Source organism: Petaurus breviceps, unplaced genomic scaffold (genome assembly GCF_028583685.1).
Source record: "Petaurus breviceps papuanus isolate PSGF00001 unplaced genomic scaffold, PetGlider_PUasm1.0 90847, whole genome shotgun sequence".
NCBI classification, from domain to species: Eukaryota; Metazoa; Chordata; class Mammalia; order Diprotodontia; family Petauridae; genus Petaurus; species Petaurus breviceps.
Window position 1 is genome coordinate 20,131,707 of NW_027187360.1, and position 18,933 is coordinate 20,150,639.

At 35.9% G+C, this 18,933-nt stretch overlaps 1 protein-coding gene across 2 annotated transcripts in view; it reads left to right on the top strand.

Annotated features, from left to right (window-relative positions):
• Positions 1-18,933, top strand: part of SS18L1 (SS18L1 subunit of BAF chromatin remodeling complex) — a 259,676-nt gene that overhangs the window by 30,249 nt on the left and 210,494 nt on the right. The window contains exons 5-10 of one of the 2 annotated variants that reach the window (XM_069072541.1): positions 866-1,063; positions 1,721-1,885; positions 2,687-2,788; positions 5,145-5,237; positions 10,380-10,499; positions 16,791-16,918. In XM_069072541.1, the coding sequence (XP_068928642.1) occupies positions 866-1,063; positions 1,721-1,885; positions 2,687-2,788; positions 5,145-5,237; positions 10,380-10,499; positions 16,791-16,918 (806 nt within the window). The remainder of the gene's footprint in view (positions 1-865; positions 1,064-1,720; positions 1,886-2,686; positions 2,789-5,144; positions 5,238-10,379; positions 10,500-16,790; positions 16,919-18,933) is intronic. The other variant, XR_011165339.1, reaches the window with a different exon arrangement.

Below are 18,933 nucleotides of genomic sequence, written 5' to 3' on the forward strand. Positions count from 1 at the left end.
TTGGTTCACACAGACCAGTGAAGTACAGAGCAGGGCCAATGCATGGGTCTTTTAAAAATTGTCTTTGCAAATTTGTAATTAGAAAAATGTGAAACCTTCCTCAGAAAGCATGTGAGTGAAATAGGCAAGAGAATATAGAGAGTGAGAAGTAGATATGACAAAGGGGGGTGGTGGTAGTCATGAGGGTTGGAAAGGAACTGAGAGATGGAGAATAATTTAATCCAAAGCATTCTGGAAAAGAAAATAGACAATGTCCTGTATGGATGCCTAATGACTTTACAAATGATTTCTCAAGAGTGACTAGAAATCCAAGAGTCACTTTGGGAAATATCCTTGCTTTGGGTCTGAGAAATTGATATATGAGTAAATCTCAGAGTAAGTTAGAGATTATTTATTTAGCACTAATTCCTGTGAATGGGATGCACATCAGGCCTCTCTGAGACATTTAGTTTATTGCCTTTTTTAGGATTCTTCTGAGTATAGAGTAGAAGAGCACTAAACAGAGGAAGCTTTGACTCTGCCACATTTTCTGTGATCTTGGATAGGTGTATTTATTTCACTGATCCTCAGTTTCCCAATCTCTAAAATGGGGAAAGTAATTTTTAACTCATCTCAGGTTTTTACAAAGCCTAAATGAAATAATGTATGTACTTTGTCATATATGTTTTATGTTATGATTAGGTTAGTTTGTTGCTTTTTTTTTTTTACTTTTGGCATACATGTTCTAATACCCAAAGCTATAATTAGATAATGTTTATAAAAAGCACTACATAAACTACAAATCATTATATAAGTTTGGATTGTTATTTGTTATTTGATTGTTATTTGTATTACTTTCATTCTTGCTTTTTCTTCTTTGAAATAGGTCCTAACCATGTGTCCATGCAGCAATCGGGGCAAAACACAATGCCGACAACTTCTATGAGTATGACAGTCAGCAGCCATGGCACAGGGCCAGGGTATAGCCACACTGTACCTGCTTCTCAAAATGTGCCAATGCAGGGCCAAGGATCCATAGGGAATTATGTATCTAGAACCAATATCAACATGCAGTCTAATCCAGGTAACTCATCTTCTTCCCCTTGCTTTACTTTGGGCTACATGCAGTTCCTTGGTGTCCTAATGTGGATGTAGCATAAGACAGTGAAAATTCTTTTTGTGTGCAGAAGAGAAATTCCGTTGTGATAAAAGTTTATAAAATAACATACCATCCACTTAAGAATTCTTCAGAAAAGTTACAGGAGCAGTCAAAACATCTCATTTTTAATTTTTATGAGAGCCAAGCCTCCATATAAAGTAGGGCAAGGAAGAAAAAGAATGGGTTTATTTGAAAGATGAATCTTAAAGGCTTCAATGCCTTGACAATGGGGACTAGAATAGTGACATTTCTATATGCAGTATAAGACCCCCTTTGGTAATCCTGCTACAACCATGCTTTCTGTTATTTTCTGAATGTAGGTACGTTTTAATATAGCTGACTGAAAAAGATGGGTGATCTGACCATGTAGTAGGATATTGGTTCAGGTTAGTATGCAGGAAATTTAATCTGGATATTGAGGGGGGAGATTAATAAATTTCATAGTCTTTTGTGTGAAATAGTAGGAAGAGAGTGAAAGAAGTCATTGTAACTAACAGATTAACGCATTAAGGAATGCGTGTGATACTGGGAGGGAGATAATGGTGACGGCTCATTTAGGAAAGTGTTCTGTGTGTTGTGTAGTCTCTATGATGCACCAGCAAGCGGCAACATCCCATTACAATTCTGCACAAGGTGGGAGCCAGCATTACCAAGGACAGTCCTCTATTGCAATGATGAGTCAAAGCAACCAAGGAAGCAGCATGATGGGTCAGCGACCAATGGGTCCATACCGGCCCTCACAGCAAGGTAAAATCAGGAGATGCTGCTAGGAAAAAACCAGAAGTTTGTTTTTTCATCTTGACTATATTTTGTCCACCCCGTCCTGCAAAAGGAATACAGATTGTATAAGAAAGAACATAGAGAAAGTCAGGAGGGCTGAGTATTCTAATGATTTATCAATGCTTTATTTCTGTATTTCTCCATATCTAATTTTAGCAAAATAATGACGCTCATGATCCATTTCACAATTCTGTGTAACTAGCAGTTAGAGTGGAGTCCATCTGTACTTCGGTCTAGTGAGATAACTGAAAAGCCTGGAAAATAAATTGAAAGTACAAAATGCCAAGAGGAGAAATGCAGAAAATGCTGGTTTTTCAAGTTCTTTGTTGAAGTAATGAGAGTTTTTGAGAACTGCATGGCTAAATATTTGGGTGAGTTATTGGGTGTTCCTAGATAAAGTATTCTGTTGAGACAAGTATAAGTTAAGACTTACATGGTCCTTCCTGGGGTCAAGTTGGAGAATATTGTTGCCTTTATTTTAGATTTCACCTTCATGTTTTGTCACATTATTGTGGTGTCTACAAAAATCAAAATCAACCTTATCTTACTGTTGGTATATATATATATATATATATATATATATATATATATATATATATATTTTTTTATTAAAGCAATGTTTTCTTTATGTAGAGCAGCAGAGTGTCCTTGAAATCCAGGTCTTCTAGATTATGTGTATCTATATGTGGTATTTGGAAATAGGAGACGAGGTAGCATTTTCTTGGGTTTAGAGGTAATTTAACATAATCTCTTCTCTGACTTTTGCAGGTTCTTCTCAGCAGTACATGGGGCAAGAAGAATATTACAGTGAGCAGTACAGCCATGGTCAAGGCGCTTCTGAGCCAATGAACCAGCAATATTATCCAGATGGTAACTTTCTTGTGGCATGGGGTGGGGAGCAAGGAAAAAGGACTAAAAACTTGCTGCAATTTAAACAATATACAAATAATTTACAACACATCTCTAACATCAGGGATAACATACAGGATTTAGGCCATTTTGGTTCGTTTAAGGCAGATGCTCCTCTGGTTGTTGTTGGGTTTTTTTTGCTTGTTTTTTTCTCATGTGGATTCTGCCATGACATCATGTGGATTCTTCTCAGAGGATTCTGCCCATCCAGAAAACCAGATGTGGGTCTCCTTTGATCAAGAGCTAGACATTTGGTTTTGCATCTGATAGTGTAGATTAGAATGAATCTATCAGCTTGGTTTTTTTCTGTTGTAATTTGAAATGGGAGCTACCAAAGTGAAGAGAATTTATATGGAACTCATTGGTCCCATACGCTCAGCCTTGGTTTCATCTGAGGGCTTTTAATTTTCTTTTTCATCCAAGGCACTGTATAGAATCCTCGAAATGTAGGGTTGGAAGGTGTAAGATGTCAGTTGTCTCACCCATCCCATCTCCAAGCATGGATACATATTCTTGAAAGATGTGTATAAATCTCATTGTTAAACAGCTCCAAGGCAGAAGAATTCAAAACCTTACCTGGTAACTTATGCCAGCATTTAAAAACAGTCCACTAATTTTTTTTCCAAGTTCTTTTCCTTCCTATTAAATAACCTCCTAGTCTTCTCTACTTTAGGCCGTTGTCTTTTATTCTTGGGGCCTTCTTTCTACTCCTAACCATTCTGTTTTGCTTCTCTTAACTTGCGTGTTCTCCTCATACTGGCCCTCTTAAATTGTGAAGTCCCAGACAGAAGGATGTGGAGAATTATTATTGAGCAAAACCTGTTTTATAAATGGTAGAGTCAATAAATAAACAGAATTTTTTGAAAACCTACTAAGTGCTGGACACTGTGGTAGACCCTAGGAATGCAAAGTCAAAACCATAATAATCCATACTCTCAAGGAGCTCACATTCGATGGGGGCAGCAATCCGAACATAAATGAGTATATGAAGAGTAAATTGTAAAATAAATGCAAATTAGTTTAGGCAGAGATGATATTAGCATTTGAGGGGATCAGGAAAGGCTTATTGTAGAAGTTTATGCTTGAGGGATTCCATGAGGCAGAATTGAGGAGGGAAAATATTCCAGAACCTCCTTATAACAAGGCCCATCTTTGCATTCAGTAAGCATTTATTTTATGTCTACTCTGTGTAAGAAAGAGATGCAAAGATATGTAGTAATAATAATATATGAGATTTAAGTATAATCCTTGCATTCCAATTTATAGCCTAACCAGGAAGATAAGACACATACACATATAAATAAATACAAAGTACTATTAGATTGGTAGCACAAAACAAAGTTCTATATGGGTTCAAAAGATGAACATTAGGTAGAAGATAGGGAGACTTGTAGATGCTGGGGTTTTTGTTTGTTTGTTTTCCTTTTTGGAGGGGAAGGTAGGGCGTTTAGGGTTAAGTGACTTGCCCAAGGTTACACAGCTAGTTTTTGTGTTAAAGCATCTGAGGATGGATTTGAACTTGAGGTCCTCCTGACTTAAGGGCTTTATTCACTTTATTCACTGCACCACCTAGCTGCCCCTGTAGATACTGTTTTAAGGGGGAAACAGTTGATCTGGGCCTTGAAGGGTGAGTCCAGTTTCCATTCCAGGAATGAAGGATTAAAGGCATTAAGAGAATATTTCAAGGGGCTGGAATGGTATGAATAAAGACTTGAAGTAAGGAAAGCACAACATATATTCAGGGTATGATAAATAGACCAGTTGGCAGATTCAAATATACCACAGCTCAGATCATTTACCCCCAAACTAGAAAATATAGCTATATCTTGCCTAATATTTAGAAAAAAAAAAGAAAAAAGGGAAGAGAAAAGGGACTAAAGAAGTAGAGAAAATAAGAACAAAAGGAAGTAGGAAAGAAGGAAGACAGAAAGGAAGCAAACTTTTCTTTGTCTTAGGTAAAGTGGTATTCCAGGGAACAGTTAGTTCTATGGGAACCATGTCACAGTGAGGTTTATTTTTAATATATTTTACAGTCCTAGCTCTCCTGCTTACCAGATGAATGATCTGGACAAATTTGCTTAGCCTCTCTCAGCCTCAGTTTTCTCCTGTATAAAATGATGAGGTTGGATTAGAAGTTCTCTGAGGAGAACTTTGTAGTTACAAGTCCTATGACAGATCCTGTGGATTGCTGGCCTTTTTAAATGGTATTTGCTAGGACATGACACAGGGCATACCTCTTTCCACATTCCCCAAGACCACACACATCATAAAGGTGTTTCACAGCTTTGAACTTGTCTCTTTTCTCCTTTGATTGCAGGGCACGGTGATTATGCATATCAGCAGTCATCTTACACTGAACAGAGCTATGACAGGTCATTTGAGGATTCTACACAGCATTACTATGAAGGAGGTGAGAAAACTAATTGATTTTTTTTTGGCTGACAAATGTTTAAATGTATAATAGCTGTATTCAGTAATCAATCAGTATGCATATGGTAAGTACTCACTAATTGGCAGGCACTGTGTTAAGCATAAAGAAAAGTGATGTTTGAATTATTTGTGCTGGGGAATAAAGTTATGTTAAATAAAATTATTTATAAATTTTATTTCATCGGCAGTAACATAAAGTCCAAAATTTCATGGCAGACTTAGTGAAATTCATAGCATGTTAGTGTGTCCACTCAGCTTTTGAGAACCATTGCTGTATATCCTGTAGAAGTTAGTAAAGAGTGAGGAGTACTTTACATAATTTGGTAAATTGTAATGTTGCAGTTTAGGGAAATATCTGCCCAATAGACAGTTGTTACATAGTTTTATATTGATCTGAACACTTTCTGAAATCCTGACACATAGATTATTCATTAGGCCATCGCACTTATTTTATATCTAATGAAAATAGCATCAGTTATTTAACTATTAACCTTAAAGTGAAGATAAAGAATTTTAGAGCAAATAAGAAAAAAAAAGAAGTTTGGCCCATCGTATTGACCTACAAGTTGGAGACAAATAATAAAAATAGAATGAAAAATGATATCATTTAGATTATACAAAGAACCAGTTTTAGAATTTGTAATTCAGTCTTTTAGTAATATTTCTTTTAGAAGTGTACATTTCACAAATGTAAGTGATACATAAATATAAAATTATTATTGTTGTTATTATTGTATCTAAGTATTATTTCCATTTTACAGATGACAAACTGAGGTCAAGGGAAATTAATTGGCTTACTCAAAGTCACACAATTAACAGATGTCAGATCCAAGGCAGTATTGTATAGCAGATGGAAAGCTGGCTTCCAATTTAGGAAGACCCAGGTTCAAATTCCACCTCTGACACATATTGGCTATGTGCTCCTGAAGTACTTAGTCTCAGTTCTCTGACTTTAAGTTGTAGTGGATTTGCCATCTGCATTCATAGAGGAAGTTCATCACTAGGAGTTTTCCATACCAAAGAAATCACATGACCAGACTGACAAAAAAAAAAACAAAACCCAAAACAATGAGGAGGGAAAGCTCACAATCTAGTCAAAATGACAAATAATACTCCTCTACAAGTGTGCCTTCAAATACTATCGCATGAGCATTCAAATTTAGAGGGGGTCCAGAGTCAAGAATTGATCCGAATGAAGTAAGTAATCAAAAGTTTCCAGGAGGTTTAACAGTATTCATTCTTTCATTCATTTATTCAAGAGACACTTATTAAGCACCTGCTTTCTCACGGGAGCTCTTCTAAGCATCAGGGAAAATTTAGACATAAATAAGGCATAGTTCTTTTCCTGTAGAGTTAAATAATCCAGTGGGTTTAGGTGACCAATGATGTCATGGAATAATTTTTTTTTTTTTGCAATTTTCACATTATTGAAACATACCTGGAAATTCTAAAAGGTTAGTGTATTTAGAACAAAATTGACACTTGGTTGATTTCCTGTGTGTATCTCAGCATGCTGTCAGATGGTAACTGTCTGGGCTTTATTTTTTTCTTTAGTATAACATTCAGAATAATGCCTGTTGTTGTCATGGGAGGTTTTTAAATCTTTCAGGTCATAATAATTCACATTAATATAGCATTAAACAATTTACAAAGCACTATCCTCACAGTGACTTTGGGAAATAGGCAGTGCAAACATTATCCCTATTTTATAGATGGAGAAATTGAAGAGATTGACTCAGGATCTCACAGCTAGTAAGTATAAGAACTGTGGTATGGAACTGGGTCTCTTCTAATTCCAAATCCTATGATTATTTCCACTGTACCAAACTGCTTGTTTTCCTTCTGTAACAGTGGCTCTTCATTTACCTTTCAAATTTTCTTACTTTGCAAATTTTGATTTGGATAAAGGTTTTTGCTATTTGATTTGGATAAAGGTTTTGTTCATTCTCTAACCATATTCTGCCTTTAAAACTACTCTGGTTGTTTTTATACCAGTTCTGTAGAGCAGAAAATTTTCTAGAGAACACCATGATTTATCAGGGATAAGTATTTTCACAAGTAACAACAAATGTTACATTTCCTTGGATCACCACACTGTGTTGCCATATTCCTACAAAAATGCTAGCAACAACAAAATGGTCATTGATGAGTTTTCTATTAGAAGCACAGATTTTGCTGGTATTGAAGAGGTTTTGTCACTGATGGCACAGCTGTGGAAAAATACAAAAGTGTATTTTGTGGTACTCCAGTTCTGCTGGTTGTGTGAAATAGTCTTGATCGCTATTGAAGAGGCAGTCAGGGTGACTGTACCTAGGATGCCTATGATTTGAAACCTCTTCTCACTTTAATTTGTCCATATCAAAGGGCTATCTGCTTTCTCCAGCTAAATGAAATAATTTTCTGTTTACTCAGGTAGTACATATAACTTGTCATCAGTGCATAAAGAAAAAACATGATACTGTACAACACCAAAGCATACAAGGTACCCAGAAATAGCCACCTTAATATGTTTAGGAAAACTAATTTTGCCTCAGACTCCCAAAAAGAAGGTCTAAAATGAAGCAATTTTGAGAATTGTTTCCTTCATTAAGCAGTATTGCTTCATTTGCCACTCTATTGCTGGAACCAGAATCAAATTTTTCAGAAAAGATTAGCAGAAGTTAATGGCTGCTGAAAAATTCTAAAGATGCTTAAAAATTAGAATGACTTAAATTAGGTCACTCAAGTCTCAAACGAAGAAAACAACTTTTATTTAAGACCTTCCATTTGTTTTGTTATTCTATTTAATTGCAAATTGAATTTTCCCCATAGTTTTTAAGTAGTTCCAATAAAAAAAAGATTGCTGAGTCTTACTGAAACAAATAATTTCACTTTATTTTTTCCTTTGAAGGGCAATGAATAAAATAATGCTTTCTGTAAACCGTGAACAAATATGAGAGATGGGGGGATGAGAGGGGCATTCTTTGTACACCAGCTGGTGTGTCCTGGTGCTTTTGCGATCATGACTCCATTTCCTTACCTCTGGGACAGTTTTTGATTAGAAAAACTATCCATTTCAGTCCATGCTGTTTATTTGCATTTTCAGTGCTGGAGATGAGTAAACAATTCCTTAGATTCCATCTGCCCCCACTGTGTGCTTCATAAGAACTGGAATTAATGCAGATTTAGGATTCAACAAATTGCAAATTAAAAGCAATGTGTACTTTGCATGTTTTTTTTTTAAACAAAGCCCTACTCAAAAGAAAATGATTCAAAAAGACAAATAGAGTCTATTTATAAAGATGTTTTGAAAATCATTGAATGGAATTAAATCACCAAACTGAATCTAAAATGGCAGTTCTTTAAACTCATATTAGAAGGACTTTGTTGAAGTACTTTAAAATACAGTAATTGCTAATATCACTCTTTAATTTTTCTATAATTGGTTGGTAATGCAGTCATTTCATAATAAAAATTATTTTTCCTGTCTAGCACAAAGACTAGGCTCTGACACTTTTTTTCCAAAATGATGCTTTCACAATGCATGCTAGATGGGATCAGCTAGTTTTTCAAAGTAATGATTAAAGCTTTAATGACAGGAGAAAGAAAAAGAGAAGAAAAAACACAATATGGATTTTTATTAGTATTTGTAATTGGTAAATTCAGGTCACATTTCCGATTCCTTTTGTCTCCATATCCAAAATGTAGTAAAAATCCCTTTTTAAAAACTCCACTATGACTAGTATGTGCCAGTATTTGAAAATTCAGCCTCCTTGATCCTACGTAAAATTAATGAATTGCATAAATTCTGGAATTTCATAATTGTATGAATTATAAAGATTGTTTACATAATTACATGATTTGCATAGTTGCATAAATTATAAGGGTATGTAAAGGAATTGCATAAATTCTGCAGAATTCTTTTGAATTCTGACACATTGTATGAAATATGATAAAGAATCGTTCCATAAAAATATGATTCATAGGATTATTGATATTGGACAAGAAGGGATTTCAGAGGCCACCTAATTCAATGGACTTACTTTAGAGAGGAGGAAAACAGATTTAGGGAGGTTAACTTGCCCATCGTTACATAGGTAAAAAGTGACTAAAATGAGATTTGAACCCAGGTTCTTTGACTCCATAGCTAATCCTCTTTCCTCTGTACCCTACTGATTCTCCAAGAAGGATTCCCAGAACAAGGGAGTGTTTCATTCACAGACTGAAGAGCATGTGTTAAGCAGATCATTGCATCCTAAGGGCTAGAATTCTGTGTCAGCTTCACTTTAAATACCCAGTGAGTATTTCAGAGAGACTATGGCCATAGTTATAATTAAATGTGAATATGTTGACTTTCAGACTCCTTTTCCTAGGTTGTATCATCTTCTCAGTGCTGGACCCTCCTACTCAGCTGTAGTTCAAATGCATACATAAGCTGCTGGGAGGGCTGGCTTTCTTGCCAGAAAAGATGCTGCATTAGACCAGTGCTTCTAAATCTGTGGTCCACAAATGACTGGTCTGTGCTCTTATTACTAAAGGCCTTTAAGTTCTTTTTTTTTTAAAGGTGCATTTTATTAATGTCTTTTGTCTTTATATCAAAGTTATTTCCCACCCTTTTCCAGAGTGAGACCTCCCTTGTGACAAAGAAAAGCATTAGGCAAAAACATCTGATACACAAGCCTTGTCTGAAAAATAGGTACAGTATGTTATGTTGGTAATCTTCCACTTCTTAGCCAAGAGGAAATATGTTTTGTTCTACCTTCCCTAGGATCCAAAAGGCCTTTAGTTCTTAAAACCTGACTTTACAAATGTCAAAAAGAAAGTACTAATTCCACCTTCTCTTCTTTCCCTGTACATTCTACTCCTCCCAAACTGAGTTTTCAGTCTCCATTCCTTTAGCCATTGAAAGATTTGAGCAATCTGCGGTAAAAGTGTTTGGATTGGGAAGTAGGCTCTCTTTGAAGCAAATGTTATGGGCTATTTTTTTAAACAAATTTCAAATATATTTGAAACACAAAAGTATAGAAATCAAATCTATTGAAGTAACAGACTCTAAAAGATCTCAAAAGATTTCAGTTATTGATTTACAACTAAAGTTAGATAATGACATCATCTCAAATGAGCTCTATCTTCTCTGTTCTAGGAAATTCCCAGTATAGCCAGCAGCAGGCCGGATATCAGCAGGGAGCTGCCCAACAACAGACATATTCACAGCAGCAATACCCAAATCAACAGAGCTACCCAGGACAGCAACAAGGATATGGTGAGAAAAACAACATTGGCCTGTCTTCTGTGGGTTGGTTGCCTGGCTAAAATGTTCATCCAGCATACTGAAACTTCTTGTGTTCCTTTCAGTATCCAAGGGAACATCCATTTCAGTTCAGTTTTACAGCTAGGTTTATTTAGAGGCATACTTTTATAAGGAATTGCACTGTTGAGTCCATCCTACTTTGTCTAACGATAATGAAATATATGATCTAGTTATATGATAACTTAGCTGCTACTATACACAGTGTTTCTATTGATTGCCAGGATGTTTTTTTTAAGTTGAGATGATGGGTTCCTTTGTTAGACACAACAAAGGACGCACAAGTTATGTAATATTATTATTATCAATATATAATTGGATTATGTTATGAACAACAAAATTGGGTTGGCACACACAGAAGAATGAAAAATAACATAAGTTTATACATAGGAAGAAAAGGAGAAATAGGATGTACTCAGTGAATATGTCAAGGACTTATTAATCCTTCATGGTGGCTACTCCATATATTCATACACATCACAATCCCCCTTTGTGACCAAACAGAATTATTATCTGATAACTTATGATGAGCCTTCAACTTGAGCTTTAATGATCCTTAGGTGACACTAGGTCTGCACTAGAAACCTTCCTAATTTGGTGGTATCTGCTAAAGTTTGTGCTCCTTTGCCATTACAATCAAGAACTAAGAATCACTTCTGTACTATGATGTGGCATAAAAGTAGGACCAGAGGAATAGAAAGAAAAAAATTGTTTTAGCCAGTTCATCTTTTCATCAGAATTATTTGGAATGTTTATCTATAATCATTCAATTTCTTAGAATCACAGAATCATTAAAATTGGAAGAGACTTAAGAAACCATCTAATCCAACCCAGACCTAAGCAAAAGTTCCCTTTTATAACACATTTCTCAAGTGGTCATCCTACCTTAGCATGAAGATCTCAAGTGAAGAGAAAACTACTACTTCCCAAGGCAGCTGATCCCACTTTTGTACAGCTCAGATTGTTAGGAAGGCTTTACTATATTTGCTTCTTTGCAGCTCCCATCTTTTGCTGTAAGTTATGAGCTCTAGGGCCAAGGAGAACAAATCTAATTGATATTAAACATAATAATCCTTCAAATACTAGAAGACAGCTATGAGGTTTCCTCTTTCCGACAAATAGCTCTTCTCCAGGCTAAACATCCCCAATTCTTTCAACTAGTTTGTATTTGGCTTTGTCTCAAGATTTTTCTCCATGATGGCTCCCCTTCCCTTGATGCTCTTCAGCTTATTAATGTCTTTCCTAAAAAGTGGCATCTAGAATTGAACACCATATTCTCGATGTGATCTGACCAAGGCAGATTGTAAGGGCACTATCACATTTTTAGTCTTGGGCATAATGTCTTTCTCAGTGTCTTCTAATATCAAATTAGCTTTTTTTGGCTTCCATATTATTATACTTTTGAGTCATATTGTTTTTTAGTCCCCCAAAACCTTGAAATTTTTTAAAACCAAATTTCTCTCTGATGATACTCCCATCTTATACTTATGAAGTTGACTTTTTGAATCCAAGTGTAAAACTTTATATTTATCCCCATTTTATTTCATCTAATTGGATTTAGCCCATGCTCTAGACTGTTGAAATATTTTTGGAACCTGACTTTGTTATCAAAGGTGTTAGCTACCCCCTTGTGTTTTTTGTTTGTTACTTGCAAATTTGTTATGTGTACTATCTTGGGCTTTATTCATATCATTGATGAAAGTGTTAAAAAACACAAGGACAAGGTGCCCTGCTACAGGCTTCTTTCTAAGTTAACATGGAACCATTAAAGACTATTTTTTGGTCCAGCTATGTAACCAGTTCCATTTAATTGTATTATTGTATAGCGCACTTCTCTTCATCTTCTGCACAAGAATAAAGAATGTCAAATGCTTTGCTAAAATTTAGGTAAAAAATATTTGCAGCTTTCCCCTGATCTTTCACTCTAGAAAACATTAAGAAAAAAAAGGAAATGAGATTAGTCTGGCATGTCTTGTCTGTAGTAAAGCCATACTGGTTCTTTGTGATCACTATTTCCTTTCCCATATGTTTATTAATTATCCCTTAATAATAAATTCTAGAATTTTGCCAGGAGGTGAAATTAAATTCATTTATCTTTAGTTTGCAGACTCTATTTGCTTCTCTTTTTGTAAAAAAAAAAAGGGGGGGGGGAACAATATTTCTCTTTATTCATTCCTGTGGTGTTTTTCTCATTGTTCGTGGTCTAAAGGTCACTAATTGTGGTTCCACAATTACATCTGCCACTTTTTTTTTAGCATTCTAGGATGTGGTTCATTTGGGTCTGGTAACTTGAATTTATCGAGGGTAGCTCTCTTACTATCCACGTGAACTTATCATGGTATTCTCGTGCTATCTCCTTACTTGGTTTAGGATTTGACAGATGACAGAAATGAGGTACAGAAAAGTTAAATGTCTTATCCAGGATCACCTAGCTGATAAGTGCCTTGTATAAGATTAGAACCCAAGTCTTCTAAATTTCCTATCTACACACAGTGTTGCCTCAGAAAAAGTCTGTCTTTTTTCCATTATCTATTATCATTGAACTTACCCACCCAAACAGTAGTCTTATGCCCTCTTTAGTGATATTCTTTTCCACAATATAGCTTTTAAAAAACCACATGCCATTTTTGTCATCCTGATTTGTTTCAGGCTCAGCTCATTCTAACTTCAACATGACTAATCTAATTGTTGCAGGACCATCCCATGTTTGTGTTTATCCTCTGTTACCTGCCCTTTTTTCCATCTTCTGTATATGATTTTAAAAATTAAATTGATTGAGGAATTTCTTAAATATCTACTTTTGTCCATTTAAACCACTCCATCTTTTTCTCTGAATTAGAATTTTTTCCCTTTGTATTTTCAGAAATTTTTTCTTTTACTTTTTTTTTCTTTCATTGATGTAATTTCTGGATATACCCTTTCCCAATACATATCCATAGTGAACCTTCTCTTATGACAGTGAAAAACAGTTAAGTAAAATCAATATACACAGTAACCATATTTGACAGAGTATGCTAAATTCTATATCCACAGGTCCTCTCCTCTCCAACAAAAGAAAGGAAATACATTTCCTTACCTCTTTTGCAGAGACAAAATTGGTCATTATGATTATACAGCATTCATTCAACTTTGTTGAGTATTGCTTTCATTTGCATTACTTTAGCCATTGTGCATACTGTTTTCCTGGTTTTGCTTTCTTCACTCTACATCCATTCATACAAGGCCTTCCATTTTTCCATGAATCCTCATATTTATCATTTCTTGTTAGCATAACAATATTTCATTGCATTCATATACCACAGTCTGTCCAACTATTCCCTCGCTGATGGGGATCAGTTGTTTCCAGTTCTTTGCTGCCACCAAAAGTGCTGCTGTGGACACTTTGACATAAATGAGTCGTTTATTTTTGTCTTTGACCTCCTTCCAGTATATGTTCTTCTCTGATATCTCTGGGTCAAAGAGTAGAAACAGTTTAATAATTTTTCCAAATAATTCCAGATTCTCCGCGTTTTATTCCTAAGAGCTTCTCAGTTCCTCTTGGGCTGACTTTCCCTGTAGAAATCATAAGCCATGAGATCTTACCCATCCTATCTCTGAAACCTTCCAAATGTGCTCCCCTAAAATCTAGAGTACATGACAGAATATGCCTGGTTTTCTTCTCCTCTATCATAAATTCTCAGATGGAGTAGTCACTTTTCTATAGTCACTAACATCTCCAACCCAGCAACGAGTTCTTCCTCGTTAGTGAGAATCAGATGCAGAAGAGTAGTTTCCTTTGTTGTTTCTTCCAACTTTTGAATGATTTGGTTATCATTAAGGCAAGTGAAATATTAGCTTCCCAGTTTAGAGAGAAAGAGGAGAAAGAAAGGGAAGGAGAGGAAGAGAGAGAGAGAGGGAGGGAGGGAGGGAGGGAGGGAAAGAAAGAGACAAAGAGAGAGAGAGAGAGAGAGAGAGAGACTCTGCCCATGTCTTCCTGCAAAACATATATTTCCTTACATGAGTATAATTTTTTTCCAATTTATTTATTTTAGTTTTCAACATTCATTTCCACCAGATTTTGAGCTACAAATTTTCTCCCCCTCTTTCCCCTACCCCCACCCCAAAATAGCAAGCCTACTGAATACCCCTTCCCCCAATCTGCTCTCTCTTATATCCTCCCCCATTCCCCTCCCAACTTTCTAGTAGGGCAAGATGGATTTCTATACCCCAGTGCCTGTATATTTTATTTCCCAGTTGCATGTAAAAAACAATTTGCATGAGTATAATCTTAATAAACAGCAGGACTCTACCTCCCCCCCCAACTTTTTACCAGACCAAGTATGCCATTCCAGAACCATATTCCAATTGTGGATCCCATCCTACCAAGTTTTAGTTAATACTATGAGATCAAATTTACCTTCTTGCCCTGGAACCTCTAATTGATCTGATATTCATATTTTGTACATTTCCTTACAGATATCTGAAGGCTTTGTCTTTTATCAAAGGCTTTTTTATTGGATTTTGTCTCCTGTGAATTTTTGGATGTCACTATTCCTTTTCTTCTTGTGTTGTTGCTATGACAACCCTATAACAGGGTTTTTTTTAACATGGGATCAATGAACTTATTTTTTTAAAATATATTTTATAGTTATATTTCAATATGATTGGTCTCCTTTGTAAACCTAAGTATTTTGTTTAATGTATTTAAAAACATTATTCTGAGTGTGGCAAATGAAAGATGGAACAAATGAAGAAATAGAGGTCTGAGCTTCTGAGCATATCAGTTTATTAAGTAGTGCATACCAGTTGCCTGACAGATTGGGACCAGGCCCCTCAGCTTTGGCACTGGATCCTGTACACAGGACAAGTCATTTAACTTCTTTGAGCTTCAGTTTCCTCAACTGTAAAATGGATTGATAATAGCTCTTAATTCAAAGGGTTGTTGTGAAGATCAAATGAGATATTTGTAAAGCACTTGTTGTTGTTGTTCTGCAATCATGTCCAATTCTCCATGACCCCATTTGGGGAGTTTTCTTAGTAAAGATGCTAGAGTGGTTTGCCATTTCCTTCTCCAGCTCATTTTACAGATGAGGAACCAAGGCAAACAGTGTTAATGATTTGTCCAGGGTCACCCAGCTATTAAGTATCTGAGGCTGGATTTGAACTCATGAAAATGAATCTTCCTGATTCTAAGCCACTGCACCACCTAATTGCCCCTTTAGCACAGTGCCTAACATATAATGGGTGCTCTGTAAATGCTTAGTTCCTTCCTTTCCTGCTCCCCCAGCCCAATCCACTGCGACACCTAGTTGTCCCATTTTCCTTCCCTTTCTCCTCAATGTCATATTCTCCTTTGAGGAAGTAACAGCTTCTTCCAAGGTGACATTAAACCACTAATGACTACGTTTGGATCTAGCCATTCAAATAGATGAATTGATGTAACTGTTCTATTGTCTTCTTCACTTAGGGTATGTTATTTTTGCCAGTGTCTTCTTCACCAGCTTGAACTGTCATCTTCTTGCTCCTCCTCCTCAGATCCTTCTCTTCCTCTTTCAGCTCCTCCAAAAATCCTCCCAAATATCCTCACTCCAGGCTCTGTATCTGGTCTTCTTCAGAATTTCAAAACCATCCAAACCTTCTTCAAAATTCCTTCTTCTTGGGTGGCTAGGTGGCACAGTGAATAGAATACTGGCCCTGGAGTCAGGATGACATGAGTTCAAATCTGACCTCAGACGCTTAACACTTACTAGCCATGCAACCTTGAGCAAGTCACTTAACCCCAATTGCCCTGCCTTCCCCCCTCCAAAAAGCAAAAAAAAAAAAATTTTTTTTCTTTAGCCCAAATTCTTTTGCTCCAGTCCCCACACTCCCTTTTCCTGTCAGACAGTAGTAGAATCAATTCACTGAATGATCACTGAGGCCTAACCTGTGTTTTGGATGGTGGAAATTAAGCAACTGAAAGGTGGAATCAAGGGTTCAAAATATTTTCACATTTATACCTTCAATATTATTTCACAATATTAGTAACATATTCTGTCTGAACTTTAATGATATGTATTCCCTTACACAGCAGAAGAGTTTGATTTCTGGTACTATGGGGATGAGGACAATTTCTAAAATTGTATGTGTGATTTCAGCATAATTTATGGGTTTAAAAATTAAGTATAGATATTCTCTACAGAGAATAAAATTAACTTGTATTTTTATGAATGTATAAAATGGTGTATAATTTTTGTAATAATTCACCTTTCACTCTTGTTTTCTTAGGTCCTGCACAGGGAGCTTCTTCACAGTATTCCAGTTACCAACAGGGACAGGGACAACAGTATGGAAGCTACAGAGCTTCTCAGACAGGACCATCTGCCCAACAACAGAGGCCTTATGGTTATGAACAGGCAAGCTTTTCTGAAATTTTCAATATTAACGATTTCTTTGGCAATTCACTCTGCCCCCAGATAACCACACCTTCACACCTTGAAAAGTACTAGGAATAAAATCGGGAGGATCTGGGTTCAAACCCTGACTCTGGGACACCTGAGGTCTGAATCACAATAAGTCATTTATCCTCTCTGTGCTTTAGGAAGCTCTTTAAAGGCCCTAGAGTTAGGGTGACTACAACTGATAAGTAGCCTAAAGGTTCCATTTTTCCCCTAATCAAGGCTCAACTTGTGTCCTTGAGATTGGAGTTTGTAGTTTTGGTTCCTTAAATACACCAATAGCAGTTCTGATAGAAGCATTGTTTTGGAATCTGAAAACAGTGTATTGTAACTTGGAATTTTGTTTTAAAATTGAAAACTAAAGACCTCTTGTAATAAGTTTTTCAAACCAGAAGTTTTCCATTGACTGGCAGTATGCAGACCAGTTGTAATGGAAAAACTGGTCTAAAGTATCTTAATGACTTGTTTGCTTCTACTTATGGTACAATGAATACACATGATTCAACTCAATTCAACATTTATTAAGCAGCCATTTAGCATGAAAACCTCTGCTTGAAACTAGGGGTATGAAGCTCCAAAATAAAAGTTTCAGACTTCAAGAAGCTTATGTTCTTTTAAAAATTACATTTTATTTTTAATTGACAAATTTCCCAAATGAAAAGAAATAAAAATAAAACCCTTGTAACAAATATGCACATTCAGTTCAAGCAAATATCCATATTGAGCTTATATTCCTAAATCCATTATAGAATTATTACTAAAATCATATCAGAGTTCTACAAACTAATTTATTAAAAGGAGCAATAGAAAGAAATTGATTTTAAGGTAACCAATGTCTACCTGACATCCTATGAATATTAATTTGGTGTATGTCTAAGAATTATGATTTTAGGGGTGGCTAGGTGGCACAGTGAATAGAACACCAACCCTGGAATCAGGAAGACCTGAGTTAAAATCTGACCTTGGACACTTAACACTTACTAGCCATGTGACCTTGGGCAAATCACTTAACCCCAATTGCCCTGCCTTCCCCCCTCCAAAAAAGCAAAAAAAATTATTATTTTGTTCTTTAAAGGACAAGAAGATGTACAAGAAAAAGTCTTGAAAACTGTTTTTGGCTTCAAGGATCACTCTTATTGTGTTCCAGTATCTAACATTCAGTTTTAATTAGTCAGTCAACAAGCTTTTATTAAGTGCCTATGACATGTCAGACATTGTGCTAAAGATACAAAGAAATGCAAAAGACAGTCCATGCTCCCAAGAAGTTCATAGTGTAAGGAAGAGACAGCTTGAAAACAATTATACACAAACAAGACGTATACAGGATTAATTGCAGGTAATCAATAGAGGGAAGGACTAGCATTGTGTGTGTGTGGGAGGGGTAGAATAGGAGTGCTTCTTGTATAAAGTTAGATTTTAGTTGGGACTTGAAAGAAGCCAGGGAAGTCATGAGGTAGAGATGAGGAGGAAGGGAAATCCAGGCATAGTGGACAAGTTTCATAAGTTTTTCCCTGGGTATTCAGTCTCTAAAAGATTCACACCAAACAAATTCATAATATAATTATTTCTAAACCAGAATATCAGCCCAGTGATTTAGAAAAGGAAATTACAGGTTGTTTATTCAGGCCAACCCATCAAAACATCTCTCCTTCTGGTACAAAATGCCTGGGAAACCTGATTAATAATTAGAAGGTGGTTTGGTGAATATGCAATCTAGATAGGAGTTAAATGATCATAAAGGATATTTTCATCAAGCTGTGATAGCCTGATAGTTATACTTTTCTACGAACCAGATAATTGAGTCAGCTTTGCAGGATACAGTCCCCTTTATAGCCTGCAGAGGACACACTGACAAATTCTTATTCTCCCTCAGTCCACTAGAGCCCTCTGTGTGCCCTTGGCTTTTCTCATTTCAATATCTTTTCAGAAGAGGCTACAATTTCTGAATTGCAAAACATTTTGCAGTGATTATA